This window comes from Nansenia antarctica (assembly GCF_963989245.1).
Source record: "Nansenia antarctica genome assembly, chromosome: 5".
Lineage (NCBI taxonomy): Eukaryota > Metazoa > Chordata > Actinopteri > Argentiniformes > Microstomatidae > Nansenia > Nansenia antarctica.
In genome coordinates this window covers 74,929,787-74,946,831 of record NC_137690.1, presented here as the reverse complement: position 1 = coordinate 74,946,831, position 17,045 = coordinate 74,929,787, and the positions used below count along the sequence as shown (strand labels likewise).

At 46.9% G+C, this 17,045-nt stretch overlaps 2 protein-coding genes across 2 annotated transcripts in view; both read right to left on the bottom strand.

Moving 5' to 3' along the window:
* Positions 1-4,873, bottom strand: part of LOC308159112 (transient receptor potential cation channel subfamily M member 1-like) — a gene marked incomplete at both ends in the record, with an annotated part of 5,664 nt that extends 791 nt beyond the window's left edge. The window contains 6 exons of the mRNA XM_080532865.1: positions 311-482; positions 1,170-1,294; positions 2,138-2,351; positions 3,033-3,240; positions 4,466-4,542; positions 4,850-4,873. Of these exons, the coding sequence (XP_080388991.1) occupies positions 311-482; positions 1,170-1,294; positions 2,138-2,351; positions 3,033-3,240; positions 4,466-4,542; positions 4,850-4,873 (820 nt within the window). The remainder of the gene's footprint in view (positions 1-310; positions 483-1,169; positions 1,295-2,137; positions 2,352-3,032; positions 3,241-4,465; positions 4,543-4,849) is intronic.
* Positions 1-16,788, bottom strand: part of LOC308158383 (transient receptor potential cation channel subfamily M member 1-like) — a gene marked incomplete at both ends in the record, with an annotated part of 85,418 nt that extends 68,630 nt beyond the window's left edge. Inside the window, one exon of the mRNA XM_080531971.1 lies at positions 16,699-16,788. Coding sequence (XP_080388097.1) covers positions 16,699-16,788 — 90 coding nt within the window. The remainder of the gene's footprint in view (positions 1-16,698) is intronic.
* Positions 16,789-17,045: the final 257 nt, after the last annotated feature.

Below are 17,045 nucleotides of genomic sequence, written 5' to 3'. Positions count from 1 at the left end.
CTCGACAAATGCTACCCCTCCACAGACCAGCGTGATGATGCTATAACCATGTAGCTCGGCGGATGCTAGCACTGAGAAGAAGAGTGGTGACAGCTGAGCATCCCTTTGCTGTCCCTGCCTTATCACAAGCCACAGGCATAGGATGACAAAGGGAAACTCACAGGTCACAGAAAGGTCAGAGGTCAGACAGGTCACAGAGGGGTCAGACAGGTCACAGAGGGGTCAGGTCAGGCACGCCAGGATACAGCAGACACATGGGCAATACCCCACCTCTACCCCACCACTACCCCACCTCTCCCCGCTGACTTACGCGTGTTGATCTTCTGCAGGGAGATGTGCTTCTCCAGCTGGCGGCGCAGACGCACCTCGGCGCCGTACTTCCCGTAGGTGGCGTTGTCGGACAGGATGAAGTGGGAGTGGCTACTGTTGAGGACCGCCATCTTGCTGCTGGGGTTGGACATGGTCTGGTACGGCCGCGTCACCTGGGGTGGGGGTGGATAACATGCTTACTGCCTCAACGCCCAAACATACAGACGAAGACACTAATCGTTACGAATCGCGAATCGTCTTTCTGGTGGGTTTACTGTAAGCTTCCTACAGCAGGATGATGTGCTGAAAGTCGCGAATCTTACTGTTGTGATTTGTGATTTGTTTTTGGCCACTTTGATCATACTGTACAGCAGTGGTTCTCAAACCTCTCCTCGGGGACCCCCAGTCTCTCCTCTGGGACCCCCAGCCTCTCCTCTGGGACCCCCAGCCTCTCTTCGGGGACCCCCAGCCTCTCCTCTGGGACCCCCAGCCTCTCCTCGGGGACCCCCAGCCTCTCCTCTGGGACCCCCAGCCTCTCCTCTGGGACCCTCAGCCTCTCCTCTGGGACCCCCAGCCTCTCCTCGGGGACCCCCAGCCTCTCCTCGGGGACCCCCAGCCTCTCCTCGGGGACCCCCAGCCGCTCCACATATCTGATCTGTTCCACCACCTCCAGCACACCTGATTCAACTAATCAGGTACCAAGCAATTATGATTGAGTAATTGGGTTCCCGAGGAGAGGGTTGAGAACCACTGCTGTACATGGTGGAGCATTGTTAGAGATTCAGCTCAAACCCCCGAGGAGGTCAAAGGTCAAAGGTCAAAGCCCTGGAAGTTCTTTAAAGGTTCTCTGGGTGACTCACATCCCTGCCGATGAGGTCCTCCTTGTTCTCCACGATCCCCCAGGGGGCGATGCCGATGGCGCACACCTTCCCTCTGGACTTGGAGGAGTGATCCTTCAGCGCATCGCCCACGTGACGGATCACCCCTGAGAGACCAGGAGAGGATCGATCAGATTATTGATCAGAGTAATGATCAGATTATTGATCAGATTATTGATCAGATTAGATGCGATTGAAGTTCATTATGAATTGGATTTGTCACACACTGTACGTAGGTCCCGCTAATGAATAATGATAACTCACTATATCAAAGTAAAGCAAACGACCAATGAATTTACAACAAATGACAAAAACAAACTATATCTATTGTACAGCAATTATCACAATCTCTCATACAATATTGTTGACACTAGAACAGCCATGAGGGATGTGAGTAAAAAAACATGTTATATCTTTGCACTCAATACATTTCAGGACCCTCCTTTCATGACTTTTCCATGTGAGTTCTACCACCCAGTATCCTTACATTTTCAAAATCACATCAGGATAAGCTAGTATGAAGCTATTTTGCTGTTTTTCTGTGTAGGAAGCAGGCTAATTTACAAGCGGCCAACTAGTGGTCGCTGTGTGTAAATAGCAGGTCAACATTTTAAAGAGAGCATTTTAAAAAGGCACCGCTGTTCTAGTGTTAAACACGAGTGATTCCGTCCATTCCTGTGTGTGTGTGTGTGTGTGTGTGTGTGTGTGTGTCTGTATCTGTGTGTCTGTGTGTGTGTGTGTGTGTGTGAGTGTGAGTGTGAGTGTGAGTGTGAGTGTGAGTGTGAGTGTGAGTGTGTGTGAGAGAGTGTGTGTGAGAGTGTGTGTGAGTGTGAGAGTGTGTGTGTGTGGGTGTGTGTGTGTGTGTGTGTCTGTGTCTGTGTCTGTGTGTGCGTGTGTGTGTGTGTGTGTGTGTGTAACACGTTTCGCTAGCTAGCTAGCTAGCTCCGTACCGGTGCTGACCCCCCCAGTGAAGATCCACGCCCCCGTGGTGACCGCCGCCTTGATCAGCCCCTTCCCGAACACCTGCTTCAGTTTGGGCTGCAGGTCGAAGTTCTGCAGCCCCCCGTGGACGGAGATGACCAGGGTGGGCAGCTCCAACTGCCAGTCCTTCACCATCAGGTGCAGCAGGTTGTCTGGCTTAGAGTCATAGGCCACGCGGATGTACTGAGGAGGAGGAGGAGGAGGAGGAGGAGGAGGAGGAGGAGGAAGAGCAGGTTAGAGTCATAGGCCACGCGGATGTACTGAGGGGGAGGAGGAGGAGGAGGAAGAGGAGGTTAGGCAGGTTCAGAGACGTATTCAAATGGATGGTTCATTTAAAATAAAGGAAACAAAACATAATAATAATAATAACAATAATACATTAGACTTATATAGCGCTTTTCTAGACACTCAAAGACGCTTATGAATGAGTAAAGATACTGGATACTGTGTGTGTGTGTGTGTGTATGGGTGGGTGGGTGCGTGTGTGTGTGTGTGTGTGTATGTGTGTATGTCTATGTGTGTGTGTGTCTGTATGTGTCTATGTGTGTGTGTGTGTCTAGGAGTGTGTGTGTGTGTGTGTGTGTGTCTAGGTGTGTGTATGTGTGTGTGTGTGTGTCTATTTGTGTCTGTGTGTGTGTGTGTGTGTGTCTACATGTGTATGTGTGTTGTGTGTGTGTGTGTGTGTGTGTGTGTATGTGTGTGTGTATGTGTGTGTGTGTGTGTGTGTGTGTGTGTGTGTCTAGGTAGGCGTGTGTGTGTGTGTGTGTCTAGGTAGGTGTGTGTGTGTGTGTGTGTGTGTCTAGGTAGGCGTGTGTGTGTGTGTGTGTGTGTGTGTGTGTGTGTGTGTGTGTGTGTGTGTCATACCATAGCCTTGTTAGCATGTCCGCCTCCCTGGAACTCGATGACCCCGTAGGCGTCCGTGGCCGAGGCTTGTGTGTGTTTGGCCACCGCCCAGCGCTCTCTGGCCCCCGGCACCTCCGCCTGACCCGGCTGACCTACGACCTCCTCCGGCGCCCTGGTGGTGGCCCCGGGGATGGCAGCATGCTGGCTCACCAACTGACCGCAGCTGCACCTGGGAGGGGAGACGTCGGGAACATTCGTTTTCGTAAAATTCTAACTCCCCCCCCAGGTGAATTGTCACACAAGCGAAAGACACACGTGTTTGTTTGTTTGTTTATTAGGAATCCCCATTAGGTGAGCTTAGAATGATAAGGTTCTATCTCCGTTTAGAATGATAAGGTTCTATCTCCGTTTAGAATGATAAGGTTCTATCTCCGTTTAGAATGATAAGGTTCTATCTCCGTTTAGAATGATAAGGTTCTATCTCCGTTTAGAATGATAAGGTTCTATCTCCGTTTAGGGCAGTTCAGAGATATTGAGGGTCAAAGTTTTTACATTCCATTATGTTTTGTGAGATGGAACCTTTGTATTTTATTAATTACTAACTAGAAAATGTCAACATTTAATAAATAACACCACACAGGCATTAATAAACACCTAATGGATCAGATTATGTAAAAAAACTCAATTTTGACAAAAATGGAGATAGAACGTTTAGATAATTCTAACGTCACGATTAGCTAATGCCATGACATTAGCTAGTCTTCCTGGGGTCCGACACAAAAATCCTATTTGGACAGAGTGAAGTCAAACGTGTTGCCAGGAGAGGAGAAAGATTCCTAACAAACAAACAGGCTTGTTTAATTTAAGAAATCTCTCCCTATCTCTCCTAACAGAAACAACACAAACGGACGGTTATCTAGTGAATCGGGGGAACGAATCAGATAAATGACAAATATGTTTCTGCCCTCAAGCCCTGGATGAGTGAAGAGGGAGTCAAACAGAGTCTTCTACTGTGTTGCTTTTCACTACGTGGCCGTTGGGTTGCCATGGCTACGGCCAGCTGCAGCAGTTGATGCATGCCCTGGAACGTGTTTCACTCTCTGTTTGGGTTGTCGGTTGGGTTTACACGCTAAGTCATATGAAAATACACACCGTTTTGAGGGATTTGGTTATTATTATTATTATTATTATTATTATTATTAGATGTCGTTGATACTCCAGATGGATTTTGGTACTGGAGGGAATTTGCAGTACGTTGGAGTGGGAACAGCACTCTAAAAATCACCAACGCCAGGTTTAAGTAGGTCAGGAGCGAAAGTAGGGTTTTTCCCAAATGATATTAAAACCCTCAAATGGCTCAAAATGGATTGGGAAGCATATGGGTTGTCTAATTGGGGGTAAATGTGTTCCTAGTGATACCCACAAGGCCACAGCGCTAGCCTACGGTTCTTTACCTGTTGGGCTCCTTGCTGGGGAAGATTTGAATGCATTCCCTTTTCTGAAACGTCCTCTCGATCCAGACCTTCTGTGCCTGAGGAAAAAAACAAAAACAAGAAGAAGGTACAGTTGAGTATTTTCTTTACGTCTGGTCCCCCCATCTTCATATGGTTCTCTCTATTCAAGATAACAATTGCACTATGCTGCTACTGCTACTATTGGCGCTATCGTTGCTACTATTAGATAGACAGATAGATAGATAGATAGATAGATAGATAGATAGATAGATAGATAGAGATAGATAGATAGATAGATAGATAGATAGATAGATAGATAGATATGGACATTGGACAATGGACAATACGATGGGACATTAGGCAACATTAGCTCTAATATATCACCGTCACGCGTCCCTGACTGTCCATTATCTGTTAGTGACGCATCACCAAACACCAACTGTCCTCCAACTGTTCCCTCCGTTTGACACCAACAGAACGGGTAGAACAAACAACTGTGACAACTCGTGAGCTTAGAATGATAAGGTTCTATCTCCGTTAAGTTTTTACATTCCATTATGTTTTGTGAGATCTCACAAAACATTTTAAAAATAACACCACACAGGCATTAATAAATATCTAATGGATCAGATTATGTAAAAAACAAAATTTTGACAAAAATGGAGATAGAACCTTATTTATAATTCTGACGTCACGAACTGTGAACTCTCCTCTGCGTTTCTATCGCACCAGTACTGCACCAAATGTCTCTCTTTCTTGGGGCAACAAATCCTCTTATGGAGCCTCTGGGTGGAGCTGATCCTGCCACCTACACGCCCCTGCAGAGAGCAGGCCTGAAGAACAGGCCTAAAGAACTGGCCTAAAGAACAGGCCTAAAGAACAGGGCTAAAGAACAGGCCTAAAGAACAGGGCTAAAGAACAGGCCTAAAGGACAGGCCTAAAGAACAGGCCTAAAGTACAGGCCTAAAGAACAGGCCTAAAGAACAGGTCTATAGAACAGGCCTAAAGAACAGGGCTATAGAACAGGCCTAAAGAACAGGGCTAAAGAACAGGCCTAAAGAACAGGCCTAAAGAACAGGCCTATAGAACAGGCCTAAAGAACAGGCCTATAGAACAGGCCTAAAGAACAGGCCTAAAGAACAGGGCTATAGAACAGGCCTAAAGAACAGGGCTATAGAACAGGCCCAAAGAACAGGGCTAAAGAACAGGGCTAAAGAACAGGCCTAAAGAACAGGGCTAAAGAACAGGCCTAAAGAACAGGGCTAAAGAACAGGCCTAAAGAACAGGGCTATAGAACAGGCCTAAAGAACAGGCCTAAAGAACAGGGCTATAGAACAGGCCTAAAGAACAGGCCTAAAGAACAGGCCTAAAGAACAGGGCTATAGAACAGGCCTAAAGAACAGGCCTAAAGAACAGGCCTAAAGAACAGGGGCTGAAAGGCAGAGACTTGCTAAATGGACTGCACTTATATAGCGCCTTTATCCAAAGCGCTTTACAACGGCCTCTCATTCACCCATTCACACACACATTCACACACCAATGGCGGCAAGCTGCCATGCAAGGCGCCAGCCCGCTCACTGGGAGCAATTTGGGGTTCAGTGTCTTGCCCAAGGACACTTCGACATGTGGCCAGCCGGGGCTCGAACCGCCGATCTGCCAACCTTGCGATCATTAGACGGCGGCTCTACCTCCTGAGACACAGCCGCCCGCCCCAGCCGGGCTAGAGAACAGGGGCTGAAAGGTAGAGACTTGTAATGGCCCGTAGTGCAATACAGTGGGCCGTAGTGCTTAGCGCTGCACTCTAAAGAGTTCTGTCTGCTGCTCGGCACTTTGGGGAGGACGTCCACTTTGGATAATAGTGGATTAAACCAAGATACCAAGTCGTGACGTTAGCATTATAAGGTTCTATCTCCATTTCTGGTCAAAATTGAGTTTTTTACATAATCTGATCCATTATTAATGCCTGTGTGGTGTTATTTTTTAAATGTTGACATTTTTGAGTTAGTAATTAATAAAATACAAAGGTTCCATCTCACAAAACATCATGGAATGTAAAAACTTTGACGCTCAATATCTCTGAACTGCCCTAAACGGAGATAGAACCTTATCATTCTAAACGGAGATAGAACCTTATCATTCTAAACTCACGAAGTACCAACATAATTATACTACGGTAGACGCGTGTTGGGTTCTTTGATATCCAGAAGCAGAGGCTGGTGGAGGTAGCCTCCGCTGATACCCAGTATGTATCATACACTAGACTTCTTTACAGAACGGAAACTAACACGGCGGCTTAGCTTTGCTCAAGCTTTTAATTTTTGACAGTTATGTCAGAGATGTTCGGACTTTCCATAGCATGTAGCTGAGACATCTACTGCCCCCCAGCACTGCGTCTCCTGAGACACCCGCTTTTCCCCTTTACTGTGTCCCCTAAGACTTCTACTGCCCCCCCTGTACTGTTTCTCTGTTTCTCCATTGTATATATATTTTTTATCTTAATTTTTTCCTTCTATCACAGAGACTGCCAATGGCCCCGGGCCTGAGCTAGATCACTCTTCCTGCTACGACTGGTGGATTGATGATTCACTTGCTTAGTCAAATGTATTGATTGTAAGTCGCTTTGGAATAAGGCATCTGCTAAATGCCAAACATGTAAAATGTTATGTTATGGATAAAACAATCAGTCAAAATTCCAACAACTATCACGCACCACAACCCGGCGGCTGTGGCGCAGGAGGTAGAATCGCCGCCTAATGATCACAAGGTCGGCAGATCGACAGTTCGAGCCCCGGGTGGCCACATGTCGAAGTGTCCTTGGGCAAGACGTTGAACCCCAAATTGCTACCAGTGAGCGCCTTGCATGACAGCTTGCCTCCATTGGTGTGTGAATGTGTGTGTGAATGGGTGAATGAGAGGCCGTTGTAAAGCGCTTTGGAGCAGCTTTGGAGCAGCAAAAAAGGTGCTATAAAAAAATTATTAAAAAAATCCAACAACTATCACGCACCACAACCCCAACAAAAGAGAATCATTACAAGAAAACGTGTCAAAACGTAGAGGACAGCCATTATGATGTTGGCTCCTGGAGGTCCAACAGGCCGTGTCATCCCTGGGTCACTCTGTCTGTCCGGGTCTTATTGACCCCCAAGCATTAGAACATTTCTCCTCAAATGTTTATGAATGAAAAGTGGATGGAGAGGAGTGTACGAAAAGAGAGGACAAAAACAGGATGAAGTGGAGTGTAAAAAAGAAAAATGGTTGGCCAAGACTCCAACGCCAACGCCCCAATCCTAAAAGCTACCAACGCTCAGTCTGAAAAGCTACCCACTGACTACAGGAGTTTGATAAAACTGACCAAAAGCTTTTAAACAAATTTATTGTTATATTGAAACATATATGAAACAACGTCCTCAATTCAAACTCCTCTCTTGGACATTGTTGGAGTCCATCTACACAGATACAGATGTTCCATGGTCCAAAATGTAAAGAAACATCATTTTTTAGTCTAAACAACAGTAGGATACAGTAGGAATAAAACCCACATCATCGTACGAGGAAAAACACCGTCTGTCAAAAGTGGAAAAGTCAAAACACATAAAAGTGTGGCCTGGGGTGGTCCTGTGGTCTAGCACCACGGTCTACAGTGCACACATATGCCCATGTCGGCATGGGTTCTAATCCGGCCCATGCCCTGCTGACATGCCCTCTCTCTCCTTACTTTCCTGTCTGACTTCACTGTATCTGTCCAATAAAATGAAAAATATGAGTGGGACTGCCCCACTCCTAAAAAAACCCACAAAAAAGTATCAAAGAGAAAGACGCCAAGCTGATCCACACCAAAAACACAACCCCACTTACCTTCTATCGAGCACCCGGTACCAGCTTACAGGAGGAACAACCTTGTAGTCAAGTGGACCCTCTAACACCAACACTAGCCCTCTAACCAGATCTCTCTAGCTCCGCTCCCCCCTGTGCTCCAGCCTCAGTGAAGACAGACCAACAGACCAACAGATATGGAACAGCATCACTTTATGGAACAGGGCTCTTATGACCAGCATGTGAACAGCCTTTGTTCAGAGTCTTATGACTCCACTTCAAGGTAATCCTCCAGGCGTCCCATGACCCAGCCATCTCCTCCCTGCACACTGGGTATTACATCCTTGGCACAACACGTCTACTTTGAGAGCCCCCCCGACCCTCCAAACACACACACACACACACACACGAACGCACACACACACACACACACACACACACACACGAACGAACACACACACACACACACACACACAAACACACTCATGGATGCACGCACGCATACACACACAATAACACGAACACACAAAAACACGAACACACACAAACAAATACACACACATACACACACACACACACGAACGCACATGGATGCACGCACGCACACACAATAACACGAACACACTCACACACACACACACACACATGGATGCACGCACGCATACACACACACAAACACGAACACACACACACACACACACATACACACTTCCTCTCTAATCTCTCGACTAGAGAACTTTCTTCTTCCCTCTCTCTCTACTACAGCATATCTCTCTCCGTGGTGTTGTGCAGTTGTGATGTTGAAGAGAGGGAGAGGAGGGGGGGAGAGGGAGGGGGGGAGAGAGAGAGAGGAGGGGGAGAGAGAGGAGGGGGAGGGAGGGGGGGAGGGGGGGGAGGGAGAGAGAGAGAGGGAGAGGAGGGAGGGGGGGAGGGAGGGGGGGAGAGAGAGAGGGAGAGGAGGGGGGGAGGGAGAGGAGGGGGGGAAGGAGAGAGGGAGAGGAGGGGGGGTGAGAGAGGGGGGGGAGGGAGAGAGAGGGAGAGGAGGGGGGGGAGAGGGGGGGGAGAGGAGGGGGGGAAGGAGAGAGAGGGGGGGGAGAGAGAGGGGGGGAGAGAGAGGGAGAGGAGGGGGGGAGAGAGAGGGGGGGAGGGAGAGAGAGGGAGAGGAGGGGGGGAGAGGGGGGGGAGAGGAGGGGGGGAAGGAGAGAGAGGGGGGGGAGAGAGGGAGAGGAGGGGGGGAGAGAGAGGGGGGGGAGGGAGAGAGAGGGAGAGGAGGGGGGGAGAGGGGGGGGAGAGGAGGGGGGGAAGGAGAGAGAGGGGGGGGAGAGAGAGGGAGAGGAGGGGGGGAAGGAGAGAGAGAGAGGGAGAGGAGGGGGGGGAGAGAGAGAGAGAGAGAGGAGGGGGGGAGGTAGAGAGAGGAGGGGGAGAGAGAGGGAGAGGAGGGGGGGAGGGAGAGAGAGAGAGGGAGAGGAGGGGGGGAAGGAGAGAGAGAGAGAGAGGAGGGGGGGGGGGAGAGAGGAGGGGGGGAGAGAGAGAGAGAGAGGAGGGGGGGAAGGAGAGAGAGAGAGAGAGAGGGGGGAGAGAGAGAGAGAGAGAGAGGAGGGGGGGAGAGAGAGAGGGAGAGGAGGGGGGGAAGGAGAGAGAGAGAGGGAGAGGAGGGAGGGGGAGAGAGAGAGGGAGAGGAGGGGGGGAGAGAGAGAGAGAGAGGAGGGGGGGGAGGGAGAGAGAGGAGGGGGAGAGAGAGGGAGAGGAGAGAGAGAGAGAGAGGAGGGGGGGGAGGGAGAGAGAGGAGGGGGAGAGAGAGGGAGAGAGAGAGGGGGAGGGAGAGAGAGAGAGAGAGGGGGAGGGAGACAGAGAGAGAGAGAGAGAGAGAGAGAGAGAGAGAGAGAGAGAGAAAGTACAACCCGTATGATCAACAAATCCTCAGAGTAAGAAACAGAGAAAGTAGTACAAAAGGCCCGTAATGTTTTATTGGGCGATGTCACACCCCCTGCTGTTCTATCGGAACCTCATTTGCATAATTGGGGGAATTGGACCCAGACTGGGATGTTTTGAAAGGCGTTCTTGTTGGGGAATGACAGAGCAGCATTGGAAGCCAGTCAACATGCGCTGTAAACATCCCTCTCCTTCTAGCTGGGCTGTGTTGGCCCACAGTGGTACAGTCTAGTTTTTTCTAGAGGGTATACTGTGATTTTTCCCTCCCAGCATAGGGAACGCCATAAAAATACATCTGCGCTCCCTGTCTGACGTTATATATATACATATCTAACATGACATGTTATAAGGCTGATCTGTGCATGATAGTGCTGCATTTTGACATATTTCATGTCGCATCTCCCCCCGTTGATGGTATATGACGCTATAGTCAGTCCCAATGGTCCAAAAGTCAAGTGCTATATAACACACAGACGGGGTGAATTTTATGAATGAAAGTGTGAAAGTTCTGTCACAAAACGCCGTTATGTATCCTCACACATTGTTAAGTGGGTATATGGAAATCCTTGGCCTTTCCTAGTGGGTATACGGCGTAGTCCTGCGTATCACGTAGACTACACCACTGTGCCCACCATCAGCCCACTGGGGCAGGGCTGGGGTGTGTGTGTGTGTGTGTGTGTGTGTGTGTGTGTGTGTGTCTGTGTGTGTGCAGGTAGGTACTAGCCTGTTCTCTTGGAAGCCCTTAAAAAATAACAAGGTTGTTCACCGCTGCTCAGAAGATTGCTACCATCCTGACAGAGTCACTGCCCTTAGTTCAGAAACTCATTACTTTCTGTTCGCGCGTGTGTGTGTGTGTGTGTGTGTGTGTGTGTGTGTGTGTGTGTGCGAGTGCGAGTGTGAGTGCGAGTGTGTGTGCGAGTGTGAGTGTGAGTGTGAGTGTGAGTGTGTGTGTGTGTGTGTGTGTGTGTGTGTGTGTGTGTGTGTGTGTGTGTGTGTGTGTGTGTGTGTGTGGAGGGTCGGGGGGTTCTCAAAGTAAATGTGTTGCGCCAAGGATGAAACCCCCAGCGTGTGTGTATTCTATTACCTAGCGAAAGGTATTCAGTAATGGGGCAATAAAGAACACAATAGACAACTGGAACAACCGGATTAGAATTAGAAGGAGGATTTGGAACCTTGGGATTGTGACCTCATAAAGAGATTATGAGAACATACTGTAGCAGAAAGGAACATTGTTAGAATAATGAACAATGATAAACGTCCATTTCCGGAGCTCGTTGTAAGATGATGATGACTTGCAAATGGTGGATGGTTTAGCTCAGACGTCTAACAGTAGCACGTCCCAGCAGAAGACCTGGCTTCTGTAATACAGACATTAGTCTGACTGATAAACTGACTGTGTTTACCACCTCAAATTAATAAATGTATGCACAGCCAAATCCATGTTTAGAGGTAGCTAGCTAACATTACATTGATCATACTCGTAAGACTTTTCACTTTAAAAAAAATGCTGGTCGAGAGAGGACGCTGGCGTTGCTTGTTTTCGCCGCTTCTCTGCACGAAATCTAGATATACTTGCAGTATACAGAGTAGATTGTCAATCTAAAAATGAATTAGACCCCTATACTTTATTTTTTTATTTTTTTATTTGAAAAAAATAATATTATTTCTACTCAATCTTTTCAGTTTGTAAAGCGTCTTTGAGTGTCTAGAAAAGCGCTATATAAGTCTAATGTAATATTATTATTATTGTTATTATTGTTATTATTATGAGTCTGGAAGTCCAGATGCATTCATCAGAACCAGGGGAGGCTGGCGGAGGTAGACATGGGAGAACTCAGAACTCAGAACAACCTGACACAACCTGACACAACCTGACACAACCTGACACAACCTGACACAACCTGACACAACCTGACATATAACCTGACATATAACCCATCCCACCCTGGGTACGAACACTTTGCTCGGCTGCCCTCGAACAGGCGGTTCAGGACCATGTTCGCAAGGACAAACAGACTGAAGCTCAGCTTCTACCCCAGGGCCATTCAGGCCCTGAACACAGCAAAGACCTAGGTTCTAGGCCCTGGACAATCTAGACAAATTGATGGCAGCTACTAGATTGAAATCAAGTGCAACACTGAAACACAACTGTGTACATTTCAAACCTGCAAACTGCGACACTTTAAATGAATGTGCAATAACACTATGTGCAATATGACAACCCTCGGGTACATAAGGTTCAGAGATAGGAAATGTTAGAATAGGTATAGCATAGCATAGAGTACAGCACAGTGTTTTATTTGTATAGTATAGTATAGTGGATAGTGTACATAGCCTTTATTTATGTAAACCAGCTCTTTTCCCTTCTTGTTTTTAGTTTTTTTTCCTAGCACCAGGGGAGCCCCCCCTCCCAAATTTCGTTGTTTGGTACCTGTACTATATCAATGACAATAAAGACCATTCATTCATTCATTCATTCATTCATTCATTCATTCATTCATTCATTCATTCATTCATTCATTCATTCATTCATTCACATAAACTCTGAGTGAGCGACCATGTCTCAGATGTCACTGGTTGCATCTACATTGTCCCCGTTGGGTGATTTCCTAGTTTTTTTTTCTAGAGGCAGAGATATATAATGTGTTATTGTCCTCTGAGGGGCTGAGAGAGCAGCAGCGCGTTGGTCACATGAGTCCAACCATGCCGTCGATTAGCCCTGGAAACCCATGTCAGGTGGTCTGCGAGGCCACACGTCCGTCTGTCTGTGGTGGCTGAGGGGATAAGTCTATTAGGAGGGGCTTAATGTTCACTTCCTTTAATGTTTATGATCCCCCTGACATACATACAGACAGACATACAGACGTATATATATATAGAGATCTGAAACAGCCATAACTGTGTTATGTTAAGTGTTGTCTCCTCCTGTGGAGGATCACAAGTTCCACGTTACAGCATTCCATGTGTTCAATCTAATACTCTTCCCATTCGGTCACATGCACGCTTCCTTTTTTCAGAAAGGGGGAGGGGGGGGGGCAGAGAGAGAGAGAGAGACAGAGAGAGAGAGAGAGAGAGAGAGAGAGAGAGAGAGAGAGAGACAGACAGAGAGACAGAGAGAGAGAGACACAGAGAGAGAGAGAGACAGAGAGAGAGAGACACACAGAGAGACAGAGAGAGAGAGACAGAGAGAGAGAGAGAGAGAGAGAGAGAGAGAGAGGGGCAGGGAGAGAGAGACACAGAGAGAGAGAGAGACAGAGAGAGAGAGATACACAGAGAGACAGAGAGAGAGAGAGACAGAGAGAGAGAGACAGAGAGAGAGAGAGAGGCAGGGAGAGAGAGAGAGAGACAGAGAGCGAGAGAGAGAGAGACAGAGAGAGAGAGAGTAATATACTTAAGTGCAGCCCTGCCTCCACTGCCTGTTTTCACTTCTTATAGGGATCATAGGTAGTATAGGGTTACCACACCTTCTGAAACATCACATTCAAGCACCTTTCAAGGACTTTCAAGACTGAATTCCCTCAAATTCAAGGACCCAACACGGCATAGTTTGAGACAGATCTAGATGAGAATGTATATAATAGGAACTATCCGCTCACAGACAATAATTAAAAAGAGAGGCTTGAATGTGGGAACACTAGATGGTCTCTTGCCTTCTCTACCACAGCACAGCAAAACAAGATATTGTGAAATATGTGTAAAGTTAAGCAATACAGAGACTTTTATTTTTATAGAGAGAGAGAGAGAGAGAGAGAGAGAGAGAGAGAGAGAGAGAGAGAGAGAGAGAGAGAGAGAGAGGGGAATTCATGCACTTTCAATGACCCATGTCTATTTTCAAAAACTTTTAAGACCTTGATTTTTATTTTTTCTCAAATTCACAAACTTTCAAGGATTTCAAGGACCCGTGGGAACCCTGCCACACACACCTTCATTATCACCAGAACATCACCAACTGTCACATCTTATTTCAAATTTGAAAGTGACAGTTGGATCTAAGTGACAGTTGACACTAGAACAGTCGTGTCTATGTTGTACAATAACAGAGATGTGTTTGCTTTGGTCTACTACACGGTACTGTACATCAGGAACAGAGGCTGGTGGAGGTAGGAATTGGAGGATGGGCTCATTGTAATGGAGGAACGGAAGGAGGAATGGTGGTCTCTGGTCATCCCCTTGTTGCACTACAGAGTGTCCAGCTACCTCTCCCTCAGTAACATCACACTACCTTACTTTCTGTCTTATTTTGTACTTTTACCCTCTTTTACTCTTGACCTGTGCACTTTATTTTCTACTGCAGGAATGTACGTCCCTATGGTCACATACTCATTGTCTTATGTCCTATTGTATTCTGTTGTGATGTTGTCCATTATTCTTCTTGTTTTTTTAATCTATTGTACGATTTTATGTCATGAGGACTACGGATGCAAATGAGCTCACAGCTAAATCCGGCATATTTACTGTCAACATACTCTGTATAAGTGACTATTCATTAATGTGCACTGTCCTGACTAAATTTTAAAAAGCCACAGCCTTTTGCAAGAAACTGATCCGACCTTCATCCCTCACTCTGGATCAGTGGAGGCTGATGGAGGTAGAAATCGGAGGATGGGCTCATTCCGTTCCATGCCTTTTACAACAACAGCCCGTCCTCCGATCGGCTCCCCCACCACCAGCCTCCACCAGCCTCTGGATGTCATCTACAGTACATGTCTGACCCTCTATCCCCCTGACCTCTCTAAGGGCTTTCCTGACCCTCGGTAGGGCTTTTCTGACCCTCGGTAGGGGCTTTCCTGACCCTCTCAACCGCGATTGGACGATGGCGTTTGACGTTCTATAGCGGCGTCCTGAAGTGTGCATTATTGTTGCGTGTTAATCACACCAGAGTGGTGAATATGAGACAGAATAAAAGGGCTTTACTCTGGTCCCAGCTGTTGTAAGGGAGCCGACCGCTATAGGGTCCAGATTAACACGCAACACTCAAATCACATTGTTGCATGTGTCTCCCCCTTAGCTAGTGAGATACATACATCCCCACAGCCATCAGGACTCTGAACGCCTCCCTCTAGCCCCCTCCTTACTGTCATAACCCACATGCATACGATTGTTTGTTGTTGTCTATTTATTTTATTTTTTGTCTGATGTTGTCTTGTGCACTTCTTTGTTTTTGTCATTTGTGTGCTGCAGAGATTAATATGCTGTACCGAGAACAAATTCCACCGGCTTTGGTCGTGTGGCTAATAAAATATCTCTCTCTCTCTCTCTATCTCTCTCTAAACACAATTCCTCTTTACATTTCAGTCAGTGAGTGAGCAGATGTTCTTACGCCGTAACGTACAATTCAACTTAACGTATTCAAATAAACGAACACCTGTTGATCCCCTCAAGTAATAATAATATAATAATAACTTTTATTTGTATAGCGCTTTTCCTGCAAACGTTGCAGCTCAAAGTGCTCCAATCATTATATAATCATAATTGTATTATTGAGTCATTTAAAGGCAATATTAAAAAGATGGGTTTTTAGTCTTGACTTGAACATAGTGCTGAGGTTGCATCCCTAATGTAAACTGGCAGTGAGACACAATCTGGGCGCATAACATGAGAATACATCCTCACCGAATCTCTTCTTTTGTACATTATTTTGAAAACCAGCGTCAGAAGACCTGAGAGCTCTATTGGGCTGATATGCTAGCAGAAGACCTGAGAGCTCTATTGGGCTGATATGCTAGCAGAAGACCTGAGAGCTCTATTGGGCTGATATGCTAGCAGAAGACCTGAGAGCTCTATTGGGCTGATATGCTAGCAAAAGGTCTTTCAGATATTCTGGTGCTGTGCCAGTGAGAGCTTTATGAACAAGCAGAAGGATCTTGAAATCTATTCTGAACTTAACAAGAAGCCAGTGTAGAGTTTCTAACATAGGAGTTATATAAGCTCTTCTGCTTGTTTTGGTTAAAACTCTCGCTGCTGCATTTTGGACTAATTGGACTAATTGGACTAATTGCAGCTGGCCAATAGCTTTCGCCTCAAGTACAGTGGTCATCTCCGTCACAAGTATGGGGGAGTTTCTTACCCTCTGAGATAAACAGGGTTCCTACAAGTTTCAACAAGTCAAATTTAAGACCTTTTTAGACTTTTTTTAGACCTCTTTGAATAGAATCTTTGACCATTCGCGACACCATATGATAGCTTTTTGTCATCCTCGAGGTGATGAAATTAGGGATTTCACTGCCATACAGACAAAAAAGGAAGAGAATTGGCTTTTTTGGGGGTTCCAGCTTGATTAATCTCCACGGAAACAGATATGGTCAGACTGATTTCCATGCAGGATCTATTTTATAAGACCTAGCACCTCATTTTTAGACTGAATAACTTACATTTGTGACCTTTTTACGCCTTATGAATTGGATTGTTGGATTTTTAGACTTTACGGCTTTTTAAGACCAGCGCGGGAACCCTGAAAAAAAAATTTAAAAAAAAAAAACGTTTCTTACCCTCTGAGACCCGGAGGTGGTGCGTTTGAGGGAGGCTCTCTTGAAGGATCCGCCGGTGGCCCTCTTGGTCCCAAAGCCCCGGTTCTCCATGAGACTGGTTCTGCTTCGGCTCCGTCCCCTCAGACAGCTGCACCTACACAGCTCCACGTCCTCCTCCTGTCCCCCCTGTCCCCTCTGTCCCCCCCACGTCCACCAGCCTCACACCCCCCCATCACAACCACACCTGCATCTACTACACTCAGACAGAGCCGTCTCCCACGCACCACATAAGAACTGAAGCTAAGCTCAACTAAGCTAAGCTAAGCTAAGCTAAGACAGGGGCCAACACTGGCAGGTAATGGAAGTTT